The sequence below is a fragment of the Emys orbicularis genome, chromosome 12 (genome assembly GCF_028017835.1).
Source record: "Emys orbicularis isolate rEmyOrb1 chromosome 12, rEmyOrb1.hap1, whole genome shotgun sequence".
NCBI lineage: Eukaryota > Metazoa > Chordata > Testudines > Emydidae > Emys > Emys orbicularis.
In genome coordinates this window covers 6,914,762-6,934,702 of record NC_088694.1, presented here as the reverse complement: position 1 = coordinate 6,934,702, position 19,941 = coordinate 6,914,762, and the positions used below count along the sequence as shown (strand labels likewise).

The window sequence follows — 19,941 nt, the reverse complement described above, 5'->3', positions numbered from 1 at the left end:
TCCCCCAGATTGCAGTGTCCTAAGGGGGCACGGCTTTCCTGTAAAATCTTGTGCAAGAAACACAGTCTCGGAGTCACACATTGTCTGTGCAGCGGGCTGTGCCATCGCATTGTGGTCTTTAATAGACTCTGCAAGCAAAGTGCACACAGGACACGAAAGGTTACAAGCAAGCAGAGCTAATGCTAAAGAGCGGATGGAACAGAAAATGCCATCATGCTTCGAGAAAAAGAGTACAGTGCTAACTGCTTGTTGTTAAAACTTCCCCTGCATCAGGGATTCTCTCAACTCCGAGCTCGTGACCAGCCTGCCCTTCCGCATTGCTGATTGGGAAGGGGATCCTGGCTATTTGGTATGAAGGTAGGCTCCCAGTATAGAAAAGGGGATCCCAGTACTGAACAGGCTGAGAACTACTGCACCCTCTCTGTTGTTTGTAAAACTTTCTCTGTTGCTTTAAAATCAGGTTTCTCTCCCGATGTCTCTGCCGATGTCACCCTCTTTTACCTGTGTTCACCTTGTGTTTCTAAGGTGGGCTTGTAATTAACACGCTCCTGCTTTTGTTTACTTCCCCGTGGGTGCCTGCGCGTCACTGAAGATGTAACTGTATGGACAGGTGGAATGGGTAATCACTTTCCATCCCAAACAGTATGAATGTGGCTAGGATTCATCTCTCATCCCCACTGTCTGCTGCTGCTGGGGAGCAAGTGGGGATTTCCCTTGGGCACCCCTTCACTCTCAGTGCATTCTAGGGCCTCTCAGACATGCAGTTAAATGGTAGGACTGATGCCGTGTTCTGCTGCTACATGATGGTACAGGACACATGCAATTCTGGAGATGACTCCAGTTGAGATGGGGAAGGGTCTGCTTTGCTGCTCACCTCCCTGAAGGAAGCAGGTGAAGGGCGCAGGTCAGCTGGCCATCCCTGAAGACATTTGTGGGATGGGAAGGTCAGGTGGAGAGGCCTGGCTGACTTTCGTTATTAAACAGCTTGGAAGAGACGCCTGAAGTCCTGATTCAGAGTCCGTGCGCCAACCCCATACCCTACCCACAGTTCCCCTTTTACATAATTCATGCGTATCTTTCAGGATCGGAGGAGAAAAAGTCCTCCTCCTCTCTGCATCTGCCTGGGGTTTCATCACCGCCATCACTCCGCTGCTCACCTATATCAGCTCTGCCCACCTGATTTTCATGACAATAGCTCGATTCCTCATGGGACTACTGCAAGGTGAGACAAAAAATTGTGTATGTGTTCGTTCCACCCATGCTTATACTACAACTCCATATATGATGGATTCAAATGAAAGTCATAACTGCAAGGTGTAAATTGCAATGCTGGTTAGAGCAAGCTGTTTCTGAGCTGCCCCCACATCTGGAACTCCTGTTATAAAAACTGCTGTGGCTGGGTGCAGAGTTGAGACATTTGTCTCTGAGAAAGGTGCTGTCACTATAAAAAGCTTTAATCTCTGTGTCTGCCTCTGAAATGGCAAACGTGCTTCAAAGCACCTGCAATTTGAGGGGTTCTTTGGCCTTTCGCCTGAGCTATGATAATTTGGGATGATTTTCTCTTCCACTTGCTGAACTGCAGAAGCCTGGCAAGTGCTACCCAAAAGTTGGTTGGGTGACTTTTTCTTGTTAACCGATAAGAAACTCTGGGTTATTTTCACTGTTTCGTTTCTGGGCTTCTGCCTCCACTGACTGGGTGCCTGATACATCATTCTAAATAATTACATTTTTGTAAGCTACCAGGGCAACATAGCTTCTCAGTGAGGGCCTTTTCTCCTGCTTACTCCTTTCCCCCCCGTCTTTCTTTGTACTCCTCCTTTTCTATGTAAGAGTTTATTATTTCGGGGCCACATGTCTACCAAGGACTAGATTAACACTAGGTAGCATCCATTCCAGTTTTAACCAGGTACAAATTAGCCCGTATTTTAATCACTGCAACAGCTGACCCATTCTAGAATTCAGCTCTTCCCTGCCCCCCACCCTGGGAGTTTTACATCCTCTCCACATCTGTCTCCATAGTGTCATGAATGCCACCCCCCCACTGAAACCATCTGGTGCCATTACTGTGCAAAATCTTGGGCTGCTATCCCATGTGACCCTGCCACTCAGCAGAGCACATGATGTTGTCATCACCAGAACCAGGATGAATCACTCACTTCGCCATAAGAAAAAGCTGGCAACTATTTAATAAGGATTAAAAGTTACTAAAGCTTTTTCAACCCTGGGGGAGAAAAAGGATCAGTTTTGGTGTGGCTCAGCTATTGTGTAGCGGTGGAGTGCTGGCCTGGTGGTTAAGGTTCCCCGACCTGGGAGTCAGGAGAGCTGGGGTCAGTTCCCAGCTCTGCTCAGACTCCTTGTGTAATTTTTAGCAAGTCACTGAATTTGTCTGTGCCTCAGTTCCCCAGCTGTAAAATGGGGATAACGGCCCTGCCCTATCGCACTGGAAGTTGTGAGGATAAATGCATTCACACTTAGGAGGGGCTCAAATATTACAGTAGAGGGGGGCAATGGCAGCAGATACAGAGAAGGCACAAATGAGCTTCCAAATGGCCATGTGGTATATCAAGGGGAGCAGTGGGCTGCCATAAGTCATACTGGTGTGTGACACCATGAGGTCATTGCTTTGTTGACTCGTTTTGGCATTTATCTATCGTTGGATTTGAGTCAAACACGCTCACACGCGAGTGCAAGTTTGACTGATGTGTACCCTGACTGGCAATGGCTGACTCTTTCATTTCCATTGTTGTTAGGAGTGTACTTCCCTGCTTTGGCCAGCCTCTTTTCTCAGAAGGTCCGTGAGAGTGAGCGAGCTTTCACGTGCAGCACAGTAGGGACTGGCTCTCAGTTTGGGTAAGCTCCCATTGGCTTTGGGTGGTGAGTGACAGAGTCTCAGAGGGATGCCATAGGTCAGGAGATAAAGTGCCATTAAACTTCTATAGGCAAAAACACCAACCCACAAAGTACATCTGGAACACTGGATCCTGTAGGGTATCCGTTCCAGTTGAAGAAGGCTCAGACAGTTGCTATAGAATATACACACTCATTACTGAAGTCTTTGAGCCTCTCAGAGTTGGTAAGACAACTCCCACCTTTTCATGCTCTCTGTATGTGTATATATATCTCCTCAATATATGTTCCATTCTATGCATCCGAAGAAGTGGGCTGTAGCCCACCAAAGCTTATGCTCAAATACATTTGTTAGTCTCTAAGGTGCCACAAGTACTCCTTTTCTTTTTGCGGATACAGACTAACACGGCTGCTACTCTGAAACCTCTCTCAAGTGTGTTGAGGATTAAAGGGATTTTATCTTTTCTTTCGGATACGTCTATACTTACCTCCGGGTCCGGCGGTAAGCAATCGATCTTCTGGGATCGATTTATCACGTCTTGTCTAGACGCGATAAATCGATCCCGGATTGATCCCGGAAGTGCTCGCCGTCGACGCCGATACTCCTGCTCTGCGAGAGGAGTACGCGCAGTCGACGGGGGAGCCTGCCTGCTGCGTCTGGACCCGCGATAAGTTCGAACTAAGGTACTTCGACTTCAGCTACGTTATTCACGTAGCTGAAGTTGCGTATCTTAGTTCGAAGTGGGGGGTTAGTGTGGACCAGCCCTTTGAGTAAGCGGCTTGAAGGAGTTGCTATTACATTTGGTTTCCAACAGGAGGTGGCATGGTCCAGCAGGAAGAGCAAGACAGACCATCTAGGGTCCTGAATTCTATTTCTGACCCTTCCACTGACTTGCTGCGTGACCCTGGGCACGTCACTTAACCTCCCTGGGCCTCAGTTTCTCTCTCCGTTAAATGGGGATTAATAATACTTTCCCACCTTTGTAAATTTCTTGGAGAACCTCTGATAGAAACGGCTATAGAGCTGCAAAGCAGCAGTAGTATTTTATGCACCATATCTATTCCTGTGACTTTCTTTTGCGGATAGATGTATTCCGGGATATAAATGGTGATCTTGCTGGAAGGACTAAGGGTATGTCTACACAGCAATTAAACACCCACGGCTGGCCCCAGTCAGCTGACTTGGGCTTATGGAGCTTAGGCTGCGGGGCTATAAAATTGCATTGTAGACATCCAGGCTTGGGCTGGAGCTTGAGCCAAAGTGTCTACACTGCAGTTTTACAGACCCAGAGCCCGAGCCCCGCAAGCCCGAGTCAGCTGACACAAGCCAGTCACAGCTGCTTAATTGCTGTGTAGACATACCTAAGTGGGCTAAGGGTTCTTTCCGTGCTAAAATGTCCTTGTCTCAGTGCCTACAATCAGAGTGTACCTCAGAATGCTCTGTGGCATCCTTTCATTGGCAGGTATTTCAGACATCAGTAGGAAACAAAGGCCTAGATTTGCGACTGGTGTAAACTGACCATGTTCCAACAACTTCAGTAGAACTACGCTGACTTACACCAGCTGAGGATTTGACCCAAAGTGTCAAATTAAGAAATAGAGCAGGTTCTTCTCCAGTGCCGTAGCAATAGAATGGTCTATAGTACAGTGGAGTGGTTTTTAATAACCAGGCAACCTCTCCTCTCAGCATTATTGAGGTAGGGAATGATTAGCCAATGCAAATGTTTGATAAGATGAACAGCTCTTGAGGGCTGGATAAATAACATCCAGTAAAACATAGTGCTGACTCCTTACCGCTGATGCATGGATTGTGAGTTTGCCCAAAGAACACTCCGCTCAGTCTCATAATCTCTCTGGCTTTTCTTTCCAGGACGCTGGTGATTGGTGGGGCAGGGTCCCTCCTTCTGGACTGGTATGGCTGGGAAAATGTCTTCTATTTCTCTGGATTACTCACTTTGCTCTGGGTTTACTGCATGTGCAAATACCTCCTGAATGAAAAAGGTAACCCCCCACCCTATTCATTCCTACTAGCAATAGCTGTTCACCAGGCTGTGCAGTGGAGATGACAGGAAAGTGATGTATGGCAATTGTTAACCCTGGGGCAAACGACAGGTGGCACTACCACCTCCTCCTCTGGCTGGATTCTGAGTGGCACCCGACCTGCTAGGCCGCCTCTGAGCAAACCGACTGGATCAGCCCCACATGTGACTTAGGTGTCCAAAAGCCTGGCTCTTCCTGGTTTGTGAATCTCTTTGGGGCTTAGGCAGAAACGTAGGTGCGTAGAGAACTTTTACTGCAAAAACTTGGGTGCTGAGTGAGCTTAGGCGCCTACAGCATTTGGCAGGAGATTCATGGATGGCAGTGGAGCCAGAACTGGGACTTAGGTCCTTAAGCCTCAGACTTGGGCACCTAAGTCTGGGCTTTAGGCACCTAAGTACCTTCATGGATTGCAGACTAGCTGTTGTTAATTTTTTTGTAGGCTTTACAGAAAATGAGAGTTTTAAGGAGGATCTTGAAGGAGCATAATTAGGTGGTTTTTGGATGTTTTCGGGGAGCCAGAAGCACCAGAAGCTCCCTAGAAGTGGGGGGAGGGCACCGGCACCTGAACCATGATCCTACCCCTGCTCCACCTCGTCCCCTGAAGCCCCGCCCTCGCTCTGCCTCTTCCCCCAAGGCTCCACCCCCACTTGCTCCTCTCCGCCCCCTCCTCCCCGTCGCTTGCCCTTAAGGCAGGTAAAAAGTGAAGGGGCCATGGCCCCCTGACCCTGCCGTTCCAGCACCCCTGTGCGGAGCGTCTCCTAAGTGTAAGGGACAGCATGGGAGAAGCACAAAGGTGCTTGTTTGAAAATGTATCAACTGAGCAATGGAGGCAGGCAGGAGTCGACACTGAAGGAGAGATGATAGGTAGGGTGGGGGATAGGCCATTAAGGGACTTGAAAGTGAAGACAAGTAGCCCATGTTTGATGCAATAGAGAAGGGGAACCAGTGGAGGGATGCAAAGAGAAGGGTGACGTGGGCAAAGTGATGGGCTAGGAAAATGATCTTTGCAACAGCCTTCTGAGTGGATGTGAGCAGGGTAAGGTTGCATTTGTCAAGGCCAGTGGCAGTAATTGAGACCGCACCAGGGTCCTTTCAGGACAGAGGTTCAGCATTAACTCTTGATTTGCTGTGTCTGGAGGCGTGCGTGTGTGTGTGTGTGTGTGTGTGTGTGTGTGTGTGCATGGGGTGGGGGTTTGGAGGAAGTTCAGTTAGAACACCACCGCTACTTAAAGTAGTTTTTATGGTTTAATGCAGGGGTCGGCAACGTTCGGCACGCGGCTCGCCAGGGTAAGCACCCTGGCGGGCCGGGCCAGTTTTATTTACCTGCTGACGCGGCAGGTTCGGCCGATCGCGGACCCCACTGGCCGCGGTTCGCCGTCCTGGGCCAATGGGGGCGGCGAGAAGCCGCGGCCAGCACATCGCTCGCCCACGCCGCTTCTCACCGCCCCCATTGGCCCGGGACGGCGAACCGCGGCCAGTGGGGGCCGCGATCGGCCGAACCTGCCGCGTCAGCAGGTAAATAAAACTGGCCCGGCCTGCCAGGGTGCTTACCCTGGCGAGCCGCGTGCCGAACGTTGCCGACCCCTGGCATAGATGTTCCAGGGTTATCCTTCTGAATGCACATTTTAAGCAGTTCTTAAACCATGTGGTTAAGCCCTAGGATAAAACAGATCCAGTGTGTCTGTATAGACTATTGGAAAACATAGCTTTGATTTGATATATTTCTTCCCTGCAGAACTCATCATTCGCTTAGAACATTTAGCAAAGGGCCTCTCGTTATCCAAACAGACCAAAGTTCCCTGGAAGCAGTTATTTAAAAAGGCCCCTATCTGGTGAGTAAATGTCATGGCCATGTGTGTTGTGCATGTCAGCACCTCTCTCATGCAGAATCTGGTTTTCTTGTTGCTTCACCATCCTTCCATTCTGAAGCCTTTGTGTCTTGCTCCTGGAGTTAACTACCACCATGCATTTCCAAACTAGGTCAGCCGGGGGCAGAATGGTGGGTCTTTCCAAGGTTGCTATTTTTATTTAATATCTATTTATTTATTTAGGAATTTTTAACAGGTTTACAAATCATTGCCACGTAAATATCCGAATCAAAACAATAATCATTACACCAATGAGCTTATCACTAGGCAGTAAATTAATCATCATCATTTAGCAGGGTATTACCTTATTACAGGTGAGTCTCTTTACACCATCCCATCCTCTGTGAATTATATTTGTCTGTGGCTCTGTTTTACAAGCAGTGCTTCAAACAGTCCAGGACATAATGCCACATTCTGTATTTAGAGAGACAAGGTGGGGGCAGGAATATATTTTATTGGACCAGCTTCTGTTGGTGAGAGAGACAAGCTTTCGAACTACACAGAGCTCTTCTTCAGGTTTTTCCAAGACCTGTGACTCGAAAGCTTATCACTGTCACCAACAGAACTTGGTCCAATAAAAGATATTACTTCCCCAACCTGCATTTGTTGCTCAGAGGACACTGGGTGCTGTAATCTTTGCTCTCGTTGCAGAGAGAGACAACCAAAAAATGCCCTTTTAATTGTCACTTTGACTTAATAAACTATCTCAGGAGACATTACATCCTCCTAGTTTAGGGTTCTGGATTTAACACTGTTCAGCCCAGAGCAGGGGAATGTTTTCGTATTGCTCAACACATCTGCCTTGTGGCCATTTAAGGAAAGACAGTGACAAGATCTGAGGGAAAATGGCCATGGCTTTAAAGACAGTAAGGTGATAGGTGGGGAAATGGGCAGTATTCTGGAAAGGGTGCCGAGGATGCACTGGTAAGAATGAAGCTATATTAATTATAATGTGGGCGTAACATGAAGCTAGTAATTCTCCCTGGTACGCTTGCATTGCAGTGTCCTGTCAGATATGGTTCTGTTCAAAACCGCCTGTGTTACTGTTTCAATGTCCACACCACCCCAGCTAGTATACTAGATTAAATCAGTTGCTTATTATCGCTAATATCTGGGCTTGAATGGACATGTTTGCCCGACAGACATTTAGCAGGACCTAAACAAAATCCCAAGGAAGGGTACAAGTCCTGCTGTAAGTAAGGAGCTGATGGGATCTTTCCTACTGAGATGCGTGAGTATGACGGTTATCAGCACTGATTGTATCATAAGTTATCAAGATATCAAGATATCAAGGCCCCATGCAGAGCTGCCTATGGTGAAAGCATCATGGGAATGTGCTGGTGCATTGCTCTCTCCTCTTGCTCTGGCAGTCAGGTGGGGTTAGGTATCTCCAATAAATCGCAGGAAGCGGCTTCAGTGCTATAGAGGGTTTATTTATATGCCTGACACCACTGCCTTGAAGTAGTGGGTAGCTAGAATCCCTTCTTTTGTTATCCAGTGTGATCTTGATTGATTCTTTTTCCCATTGTATATTTACAGGGCTGTCATAGTAGCTCAGCTTTCTACGGGCAGCACGTTTTTCACCCTCCTCTCCTGGTTGCCAACTTTCTTTAAGGACACTTTTCCCGAGTCTAAGGTAGGCCGACACCACAGCAAAGCAGAGACTCTGAAAGCTCAGTACCAACAAACAGCTGTAGTATTTTCCGTGTGTTTACATAGCTCCCGTTAACATTGGGAAGCTTTGCAGTGACTTCAGCGGGCTCTGGATCAGGCCTGAAGAGAACGGTTCTTTCGGCATCTGAGCCAATAACACTAGGAGGTTGATTTTAGTTCCCTTCGCCCCCACATTTGATTTTGATTGGTCTAGTCCTTCCGCATTGTTCTGACAGGTTCACTCACATTTTGTCGCTTGCCCCGTCTTGCCGCAAGGTCCCCTCTGAGAATATGTCAGGGAGCAACACTCTCGGTCGCTCCATAATGTCAAGCTCTTGAGAAGAAGCCACTCCTGCACTGTCCAAGGCCTCCTTTGTAGCCCATGAGATCTAATGCAACTCCCCCAAAACACACAGCTGGTAACTGGGCCACAGATTTTGGATGAGTCAGGAAGACGGTGTCAGTATAGGAGAAAAGCTTTTTCTTGGGATCAAGCATTGCTGAGAGGGAGAGAAGGGGGAAGGAGGAGGAATGATTTCTGCCCCATATGGATGTGCTGTATACATGGTGGTGGCCTGTTGCCTTTACCCCTGATTCTTACGTGAAGGTGTTGGCAAGCAGGGAGTATATGCTTGATATATGCAGGAGTCCAGCTATTTAATAATAGGGGAATAGAAACTTGTACCTCCCACACGTCCCTTCTAAAACAAAGCTACAAATATAGGTCCTGATCCATGCCATCAAATCCCCCCCCCCCTTGCACCTGCACATTGACATCACGGGATCTGATTGCAGGATCTGGCCATATTGTTTAACTATCCAAATGCACCAGCAGTGCCAAGAAATAGCATTGCCTGCTCTGATCCTTTCCAGTAGTGTCAACATGCTGCTCTGTCCCCCCAATCAGCAGCTCCCCGTCATGAATCCCTTTCTCACAGAGTTCTGTGTGGTCTCTAGGCTGCCCCGTTGTGTGGGTGAGGATGGCACAGAGCTCATCGCTGCAAGCAATTTCAGACAACCACCACGGGGCTTTGTTACTGTACTGGCATAACTGAGCTTAGTGGCGTGATATTGTTAGTTGTTACAATGCTACAAATTTTAATTACTAATTAATATACATTTTTTATTTGCAAAGCTCTGAAGAAAGGCCTCTCTCCGCAAATAAATCGCCCGTTTTTCTGAAACTTGGTTAAAATTCTTCCGGGCTGAGATCTTGTATTTTTACAATTCATTCTGCCCACAGAAATCCCGAGATTGCCTTTTCTATGGTGGCTCTGTCGTGTGTTTCTGGAATTTCCCAGAGCCCCTTACATTTATTACATTAACGAGGGGCTTTATGACATACTTGATATTTATATTAAAATCATGTATTAAACCAGCAAACATATTGTTATAACAAGATTTGCAGCACCTCTTGTAATACGCTTGGGTAGCGGTGATTTGGTAATTTAGCCATCTGTTACATATTTAATTCCTGTGCCCTTATGTAAGATGCTCTATATAATATTCCTGCATCTGGCCACTGCTTCATAAATATTAATAAAACGTGGATTCATTCGATGTAAATTGAAAGGGTTGACAATCCTTAATGTGGTAAAACTATGTCACCTACTGGCCAAACATACATGCTGCAGGTGAGTTGTTTTTCTCCCTCTGCTAATGTCCAATTCAATGAAGAGAATCCTGCACCTTTGGCCCAGGCCGTGAAGTGTGCTATGATTTGAAAAGGGACCCTATAAAATAACTATGTGGCATTGTTATATGCCCTTATGTTTTTCTTGTATATTTTGGGCCACAAGCTTAGAGGTGCTGAGCGAGAACAGCTCCAGCTGGCATCATTGGGAGATGCAAGTGTTCCGCTCTTCTGAAAATCAGGCTCTCGTTTTGCAAACTGCCAATGCAATTTAGGAGCCTAAGTTCCTTTTTCAAACGTGACTAAGGGCTAGATTTTTAAAGGTATTTAGGTTCCTAACAATGCAGATATGTGCCTAGTGAGGTTGACAACAGCATCTGAACAGGTTAGGTTCCTAACACCCATTGAAGTCAGTTAGGGGCTTAACCTCTTTTGGTGCTTTTGAAAATCCCACTGGACACCTAAATACCTCTGAAAATCTGACTCTGTCTCACTGAAAGCCAGTGGGATATAGACTCCTACATTACTTCGGTGCTTTTGAAAATGTTTCCGTTAGTCGTCTTCAGTTACATCCATAACACATTTTCTCAGTTGAAAAGACAAAGCAAGATTTTCCTCTTTACCATTCTTGAAAGCTCAACCCTGGCATCAGAAAACCCAGCTGTGTTCCCTCAGCTGCATAGAAATGCTAGCTAATAATATAGCGGCTGGAGTCTGAATTTAGTCTGCAGTTTTGCTGGTGACCCATTAGGCTGGATAGAATACACAGTTTGCATATTGGCTCTGTGCTGCAGAATCTTGTTTGCCAGTAAACTCTGCCACTTTTAATCCTTCCTTATTGCTGTAGAGAGAAATTTCTGCCGCTCTGTCATGGGTGTAAAGCCAGTCAGACTTTATGGTCTTTAACAATTCACTTATTTATATTGCACCTTGTGTGCACGTACATTACAGACCTCAGGCCCCATCCTGGAATGCACCAGAATGCTGTAGCACATTGGGCAGAGTGTTATAAGAATGTGTCTTAAAGCTCCTATGTTAGGTGAGCAAAAGCACCAGGAAAGGGTAAACCCTAATGTCCCATGGGACGCCCCCGCAGTATAAAATCCATTAGCTGCAAACAAACCCTGCTCTATTAGCAGGATGTGAACGTTGCTTCTCTTCACTTTTCCTGTGAGGATTTTTCTCCCTTTCAGGGCTGGGTGTATAACGTAGTGCCATGGCTGGTTGCAATCCCAACAAGTTTGTTTAGCGGATTCCTGTCTGATCACCTGATCAATCAGGGTAAGAGATCCTTGGGTTGTTCATCCGCTCTGTCTTTTCAGAATGCAAAGAAAAGACTGGATGGGAGGAGACGGGTTTGGTGGGAGAAAGGGGAAGCTGAGCTTCTGGCCTGGAACTTGGATAAATACTGGCCTCTACATATTTGTAACGCCCTTTGGGTTTGTCTACACTGGCACTTCATCGGCAACACTTTTGTCATTTTGTCAACAAAAGTTTTACCGACAAAAAGCGCCGGTGTGAACAGCGCTTTGTCGACAAAGCCACTGCCGCTCGTGGGGGGTGGAAGCTTTTTGTTGGCAGGAGAGCTCTCTCCTGCCAACAAACAGCAGCTAAAAGCCTCATAGCATAGCCATATCTTTTGTCTTGTATGGGAGTTGTAAGCACCTGTCTGAGAACAGAATCTGACCCTGTGTGTTAAGTTTACCTTATACTCACTCTCCTGACATGAGCCCAAACTATGGGTGTTGAACTCTTCTAGACTGAAACATTAGTCCCAGCTTCATTGAGAGGGGTCTAGTTTAAATACCTCCAATTGTCTTCCTTTTCCCTTTCAGGCTATAAAACGATCACCGTTCGTAAGTTCATGCAGGTAAGAAAACGAAAGCCTGTGAGTGAAACATCAGTTATCTGTTAGCGCCGATTTTGCATGTTAGTCTAACAGTGGAAATCAGATTCGAGTTCTTGGGAAGCTTCACTCATGATCTTGGTTACAAAAAAAGAGCTTTTATAGATAGGCAGATAGCTGGTAACCAGCGTCCATGGGAAGGATACAGAGAAAGGCCTTGACCTTTTCACTGGGCTTTGACAAACCATTACATTTTAACAGTTTGCTTGGGAGTGGCGATTTTGTGAGCGATATGGAGGGTTTTTGTCAGCCCCGCAGAGCAAGCGTGTTCTTTCACGCCGAATGACTCTTCAGATTTTAGATGAAGGGAAACAGCAAAAAAATGAACAAGAATAAAATCCCCGTGCGAGAGCAGCGCATCCCTTCTGTAGAACAGCGGCTCCCAAACATTTTACTAAGGTGGCCCCCCAACTGCGTTTGGTCTCTTATGGGGAGCCCCTGTTATATAAAGATGTACAGAAACGACTATTTCTAAAATCCTGTGAGTGTACAACAACAATTCTGGGTTTGTTCTCAGCCTTCTGCTCCCCAGTCCCCTTCTCAGCCCCTGCTCTCCCCTCACTAGCGTGGCCAAAACCCCTGCTCAGCTCCCCCCAGCCCCTTGCTCTCATGCTCCCAGCTCTGCCCCCTGCTGCATCTAGTCAGCCCTTCTCTCCCTACGACCAGGCCGCAGTCGCTATCAGCCAGCTCACTGGCTCCGGCTGCTTCCTCCGCACTGCTGCTGCCTGGATCCCGCTCCCCAGGCTGCTGCCCACTTCCCCGGCCAGGCAGAAAAGAGCATGCGGGGAGGGGGGAAGTGGCATGGGGGGGGCAGTGACTGGCAACCCATCTAGACCCTTCCCACGACCCACTAGTGCACGGGTAGTCAATAGGCGGACCGTGGGCCAAATCCGGACCGCTTTTGAACGGACCCCGATATCTTTTCATTTACTTATTATCATTATTGTTGGGGTTTTTTAATTATTATTTTCTCTGGAGGCTGGACCTTGACTATACCATTGACCAAGAAATTTGGACCGTGACAAAAAGTAATTGACTACCCCTGCACTAGTGGGTCAGGACCTACGTTCCCTCTAAGCTGCGCGGCTGCCTATTAAACCCCACACAGGGGCTCAGGGCTGCAGTGGGGAGAGGCAGCCCTCCCCGCAGGACCCAGCACGGACCTTCCCCAGAGCTGCCGTGGCCGGGGAGAGGTGCCTCTTCCCCGGCCCCGAGCTGCTGTGGTGAGAGAGAGCTGGGGAAGCCTGCAGCCCAAACCCCTCATCCCTGGCCTCACCCCAAAGCAGCGGCGTATTATCGCCTAGGCCGACAAGGCCTAGGCCTAGGGCGGCAAATTTGCAGGGGCGGCAAATTTGAGCACCCACGGAGAAGCTCCCCTCCCCCCAGAGCCCACACACTCCCTGCACTCCAACCCTCTGCTGCAGCCCTGAGCCCCACTCCCACACTCTGAACCCCTCGGCCCCACCCCCACCGCATTCATTTTGTTATCTACACCAATATGAAGGTGATGTATCACACATCACCTCCATATTGGTGCACATAACAAAATTCATTCCGCACATGGATGTAAGAAATTAGAGGGAACACTGGTCAGGACCCATCATTTGGGAAATGCTGCTCTATAACATGCTCCATTGCCTCCGCCTCACAAAAGGGCACTTGTCTGTGCCCATAGGCCGTCGCCTTAGGAAAGTGAAGGTGCCATGCAGAGGAAAGCAAGTCGTAAGAACCACCCAGCTCTGTGTACAGAACCATCATGAGCCCTTCATATTTCAAAAAGGGACAGCCCGTCTGCAATAGGAGCTACTTTTGTTCACTGCAACTCGCTGTGAATCTGTTGCGGATGTCATTAATTTTCTTTTTCCTTCAGGTCATCGGATCAGGCGTATCAAGCATTTTTGCCTTGTGCATGGGTCAGACATCCAGTTTTTGCAAAGCTATAGTATTTGCATCTGTCTCAATTGGACTTCAGACCTTTAACCACAGGTAATAATAATAATAATCATCATAGGAGTAATGCATAGCTCTGATAGAGTACTTTTCAGGAGGCAGATGTCATTATCCCCACTGGGGAAACCGAGGCACAAAGAGATTAAGTGACTTGCCCAACGTCACCCACCTGGCCAATGGGAGAGCCAAGAATAGAACCCAGGTTTTCTGAGGCTTAGCCTAGTGCCCCGTTCAATAGGCCATGCTGCCTTTATAGAGGCAGTTTATGTCAAACACCTAGCAGACAACTTGAACCAATGTTTTATTTGTTACATGTGAAGAGTTCTAATCTAAGATCGAAGGCTTGAGGATTTATCCAGGCTTTATTGAGCAATGACTGTACATAAAGATGAAGGGTCCAGAACATGAGCACTGTAAGTGTCAGTAACTCAAGACAGCCAGCTAAATCCTTGTAAATACCCACTGTTGGGAAATATTAAATATATGACACGATTCAAATTCAAGGATTTCTCTCACCACCTTCCCACTATCTCAGCTTAGTCTTGAAACAGCCCAGCACAGGGCCAGACTGGGGATAATGGATGAATACGCTACTTAGCAGATGGGGGCAGCCAGGTTGCTGCAGATCATGTCTGAGATGCATTATGAGGTTTGCACGAGAAGAGCTTCCACTGCACCTTCCTACATATGCCAGCCTCTAGCGAAGTCATTGGCAAATTCACCCCATGATTTTTAAACTGTTATTTACTTCGGTCTTATTGTCCACTTAGAACTGGGGATTTCTTCCCAATTTTAGCACAACTGTTTGTTTGGTTTTCTTTCTGCGTCTAAATTTGAGTTATCATAGAAGCAAAGAAAGGCAGAAGAACCATTTATGGCTAGAAGTTAAAGCCAGACAAATTCAAATGAGAAATAAGGCATTTTTTTTTTTTTTTTTTTTTTTTTTAACAGTGAGGGTTGTTAACCATTGGAACTAACTACCAAGGGGAGTGGTAGATTCCCCATCTCTTGATGGCTTCAGTTCAAGATGGGATGCCTTTCTGGAAGGCATGCTTTAGTCAAACACAAGTTATTGGATTCCATACAGGAGTAACTGGGTGATATTCTACGGCCTGTGACATGCAGGAGGATGATGTAATGCAGGGGTTCTTAACTTTTTTCTTTCTACCCCCCCTCCCCCAACATGATATAAAAACTCCAGGGCCCAGCAGCAGGGGAAGGGAAGGGGACGCTCTGGGTTTCAACCGCTGGGCTGGGGTCGGGGGGAGAAGTTTGGGGCTTATGCCCTGTGGAGTGGCAGAGCTCCTGGCTTCAGCTGTGGGGAGGGGGGTCATCAGGGCTCAGGGCTTGAGCCCCATGGGGGGCCGGGGGAGATGCTGGGGCTTGGGGCTTCAGCCCAGAAGGAGGATAGACTAGATGATCTAATGGTTCCTTCTTGCCTTAAAAGCTATTAATTGAAGCATCAGATTTTGATCACTGCAGGATGTTGGGCTTCATGGACCAGTGGGTCTGAACTGGTACAGCAACACCTAGTCCTAGTCTAGCAGGGGAAAGCGTCTTAGTCTTGCCACAGTGAAGCTGGCACGTTCTAGCAGGCTAATGATGGACACACCAAAGAGAATTCAAATTTCATTCTGGCCCCACCTAACACTTTATAAATGCAACTACAGCTGTCTAAGCACCACTGTATCTATTGTACTTTTCCGCTAATACTGAAGCTCTTTGCTTCTTATTTTGAAGTCCTTCCATTCAGTTATTTTCCCATCTTGGTTCAATTTCAACCATATTTTGGTTCTCAGTTCCCTCCTTCTTCTCCCCACGGGGTTGGTTCAGATTGGTTCCCTTCATTGAACAACAGCATGCTTTATCTCGTGTAAATTCTGAAAAACAGTCAAAACCTGTTTAAAAATAAAAAGCCTTTAATTTCTCTTCTCTTTGTGAATAGTGGCATTTCAGTCAACGTACAGGATCTGGCTCCATCGTGTGCTGGCTTGTTGTTTGGTAAGGGGGCATTTTTAACAATTTTTATTTGCACAGAAAATATACCTATGTCTGGGGAATAATTCCCAGGGAACTACATGTAAACACAAGTAGCTGAGGGCAGAACATGGCTCAGTCCAGGCAGGTTGCAGAGATGTAACAGAAGGTAGAGATTGCTAATATCCATGACATCTGCATGTCAGAGAGAAATTAAAAAAGGGCTAGATTGTGCCCAAATGCGCTGTGGGTGCTTATGAAAATAGGGCCCTACCAAATTCATGGTCCAGTTTGGTCTATTTCATGGTCATAGGATTTTAAAAATTGTAAATTTCATGATTTCAGCTATTTAAATCTGAAATGTCACGGTGGTGTAACTGTAGGGGTCCTGACCCAAAAAGGAGTTGTGTGTGGGGAGTCACAATGTTATTGTAGGGGGGATTGTGGTACAGCTGCTCTTATTTCTGCGCTGCTGCTGGGTGGTGCTGCCTTCAGAGCTGGGCAACTGAAGAGCGGCGGCTGCTGGCCGGGAGCCCAGCTCTGAAGGCAGAGCCGCTGCCAGCAGCAGCGCAGAAGTAAGGATGGCCTGGCGTGGTATTTCCACCCCTTCTTCTGCGCTGCTGCTGGCAGGGCACTGCCTTCAGAGCTGGGCTCCCGGCCAGCAGCCGCCGCTCTCCGGCTGCCCAGCTCTGAAGGCAGCGCCGCCGCCAGCAGCAGCGCAGAAATAAGAGTAGCACTACCACAACCTCCCCTACAATAACATTGTGACCCCCCCTGCAACTCCCTTTTGGGTCAGGACCCCCAATTTGAGAAACGCTGGTCTCCCCCATGAAATCTGTATAATATAGGGTACAAGCACACAAAAGACCAGTTTTCTCGGTCTGTGACGCGTTTTTCCTGGCCGTGAATTTGGTAGGGCCCTACTTATGAAACGGAGTGGCTTTATGGGTGCATAGGGAGTGTGCAAGGAGTCCTCTCTCCTACACAGCAGCCAGACTCGCGTGCAGTCTCTGCATCCCCCTGGGAGAGCAAGACATCCTGAAGGGGGATGGGGAGGAGGTGGACCCTGCCCTCCACACACTGGACAGCTGAGCTACTTAGGTGCACCTTAGGGAAAGTATATGCTGGACTGCCTGAAAGGGTAGCAGTGGATAAGCTCTTTCTGTGAGCTCTGGGAGGAAGTCTACTTCCCAGAACTCTCCCTCGTTCTACCCCGTGGGGAGCTGCAGCTCTACCCTGACACCCACGCAGTGGGGCTGTGTCTAACCAGCACGAGCGAACCCAAAGCGAGTGAAAAGTCTTGGGAGTAGCACTGGACACATTCAGAGCTAGATTGTCAACCCTCAGCCTCTCCCTGTGCTTATTCATGTGCTTTCACCTGCCCTCGGCAGGTGCAAATAATTGCACGTGCATGCCCTTTAACGAGTCTAAGGCTTGTGCACACACAGGAGTCAGGCTATCGAAAGGGCGCATGTGAGTGTTGAAATTTCCAGATTCCTAGCAAGTAGCTTATGGTTAGAAGCATCGTGTGCAAATTGGTGTGATGCAGTGGTTTCCTTCTTCTCTTTACAGGCATTGGAAATACAGGTGGAGCCCTATTAGGTAAGGGATTTTCCTGGAATTGTCCCTCATTTGGGGGATCCTCCGGCTGAGCTGACATTACAGGGCGAGGCCCTGGCCAAGTTCTATTTGATTCATTTCTGCTCTCTCTCTCTGTACACAGGTGTCGTTTGTGTGTATTTAGCCGGTCTTCTGATTGAAACCACTGGTTCTTGGGTTTCTGTTTTCAACCTTGTGGCTACAGTTAATGCCCTGGGGCTCTGTACATTCTTGATCTTTGGAGGGGCCCAAAGGATGGACACAGACTCTGCATACATAGATCTATAGTCGCTGTAAAGATGAGTTCAGCAAATGAAATCTGTTGAAGGGTTTAGGACTGTAATTTCTATTGATAGCTGTTGTGCAAGTGGTTGTTTGCAGAAGAGAATATTATTATTTTGTAGAATTTAAATAGAAAAAAATCTATTGAGAGAATATTACGGGCCTGAACTAAACCCAGAGGAGGGAGGAAATCCAGAGTTAAAACTTTGCTCAGGGGATGGCTGATGAGTTATAGAGCCTTTCAGCTCTAGGTCACCAGTTTGAATTTGTAGCAGAGGGGTAGCCGTGTTAGTCTGGATCTATAAAAGCGGCAAAGAGTCCTGTGGCACCTTATAGACTAACAGACGTATTGGAGCATAAGCTTTCGTGGGTGAATACCCACGTCGTCGGATGAAGTGGGTATTCACCCATGAAAGCTTATGCTCCAATACGTCTGTTAGTCTATAAGGTGCCACAGGACTCTTTGTCGCAGTTTGAATTTGAATTCACTAGTGCCTGAATGAAGCAGCTCATGGCCTATGTGAAATCAGTTGGTACCTCCAGTCAAGTTCCTAGTGCAGGAAATGCCATCCCAGATGACACTAAATGGTACCTTAGCTGAGAGTCTCGGCAGAGATGCCAAGGACTGAACGGCTCATAGAGAGTGAACTCCTCTTTCATCCTGAGAGATGCTCCCTCCGGGACAGAGATGAGACATCTGAGCAGGCATTGCAGGTGTCCATGTTCTACCTGTTCTGTGGCTGAGAAGATCACTCCCCTCTCCAGGGCTGTCAATCAGTTCTTTTCATCAACACTAAATGAACTTAATAATACCAAGGACTGTCCTTAACTTGCCCTTTTGTGCCTCAGTATTGCCATATATATAACAGGTACAATCAGGGTGTACAAAGGAATGGGTTCAGAGTTGTTTTGCCATATACTGTGAATGTATATGAAGGGTGGCTCACATTCTGCACTATGGATCCATAATATCAAGTGTTTTCTGCTTTACTAGGTCTGTTCCCAGTATGCATTGAAAGGAATGCAGGAGACATTCGAAAGAGCCTGAAAAATGCGTGTTATGTATTTACATTAATTATAGGGCTTGTTTCTGTGTTATGGATCCATACTGCTGAATGCTCACCAAAGGAGTTACCATGCCGCTGCAACACATGCTTTGGAGCCTGATTGTGTTAAGTTATTTATAATTTTTGACTTTAAATACCAAAAAGGCTTAGTCCACTTTATGCTCTAAAGAGGTGATTCTGCAAGCTGTCTCGTGTGGACCTCTCGCTGCAATCCATGAGCGTTCCGTGAAAGGAAGGATTTAACAGCCTGCAATTTTATTTTGTTAGGGCTTATTTTAAATATGGAGGTTCATGTAAAATCATAAAACGTCTTCTCCCTGCCCCCATTCTTATAGCTTATGCAAAATCTGTTTGGTTGTGTTCAGCATTTGTGTTTTAAAAAATTGTACTTGTGGAGCGAATGAGCAGGGGACAAATTTTCAAAGGGGCCTCAACCTGGCATCTTGGTTTTAAGCTTCAGTTCTGTGCTCCAGTCCATGGCAAGGACTGTTGCTCGAGAATTAGCCACTCACGATGCTGTCTCATGACACCTAGCAACTGATCTGCTTTGGCACTTATGCCGTCGTCCGTTGAGGCAGATGGTTGCCACGACATATGAATCAGTTTGCAGCATGGCTTAGGGCATTTCAGGGCCAGGCCCTAAACTGATGTAAATTATTGTTGGTGCATAGTGGAGACATAGCAATTTACACCTGCTGCCAAACCCACACTCACCAAAAAGTTGTGGGTGTGAAATTTGCAGGCTCAGATTTAATGCCCAGATTCTTTGAAAATTTGTCCCCCCCTCCTTTTTTTTTTTTTTTGGTGCCAAATTTCAGCTCAGAACATATTTACAACGAAGTCATAAACTTCTGAGTGCACAGGTTCATAATAAAAATATTGACGGACCTTTTAACTGCAGAGGTGCTAATGAGCTCTACTAATATGCGCTGAACTTTGATGCATACCGAGATATTAATAGATCGTGGTGATCCTGTCCAATGGCGTGACAAGAGTTTACAGCATGCGTGTGGCCTGGGACCAGAGAGATGAGCAGAACTCTCCTCCTTGTGTGCTTTTTCTGTTAGTAGCCGGCGGTGGACTTGCAGTTACAGCTCACTGCCCCACATCCTGACGGTG

General features: G+C 47.1%; 1 protein-coding gene across 1 annotated transcript in view; it reads left to right on the top strand.

Moving 5' to 3' along the window:
- The window catches only part of SLC17A9 (solute carrier family 17 member 9), a 35,875-nt gene extending 18,114 nt beyond the window's left edge, over window positions 1-17,761 (top strand). The window contains exons 3-13 of the mRNA XM_065414866.1: window positions 1,083-1,222; window positions 2,751-2,850; window positions 4,718-4,848; window positions 6,623-6,719; window positions 8,295-8,391; window positions 11,235-11,322; window positions 11,877-11,911; window positions 13,818-13,933; window positions 15,843-15,898; window positions 17,447-17,476; window positions 17,598-17,761. Of these exons, the coding sequence (XP_065270938.1) occupies window positions 1,083-1,222; window positions 2,751-2,850; window positions 4,718-4,848; window positions 6,623-6,719; window positions 8,295-8,391; window positions 11,235-11,322; window positions 11,877-11,911; window positions 13,818-13,933; window positions 15,843-15,898; window positions 17,447-17,476; window positions 17,598-17,761 (1,054 nt within the window). The remainder of the gene's footprint in view (window positions 1-1,082; window positions 1,223-2,750; window positions 2,851-4,717; window positions 4,849-6,622; window positions 6,720-8,294; window positions 8,392-11,234; window positions 11,323-11,876; window positions 11,912-13,817; window positions 13,934-15,842; window positions 15,899-17,446; window positions 17,477-17,597) is intronic.
- The last annotated feature ends 2,180 nt before the right edge of the window (window positions 17,762-19,941 follow it).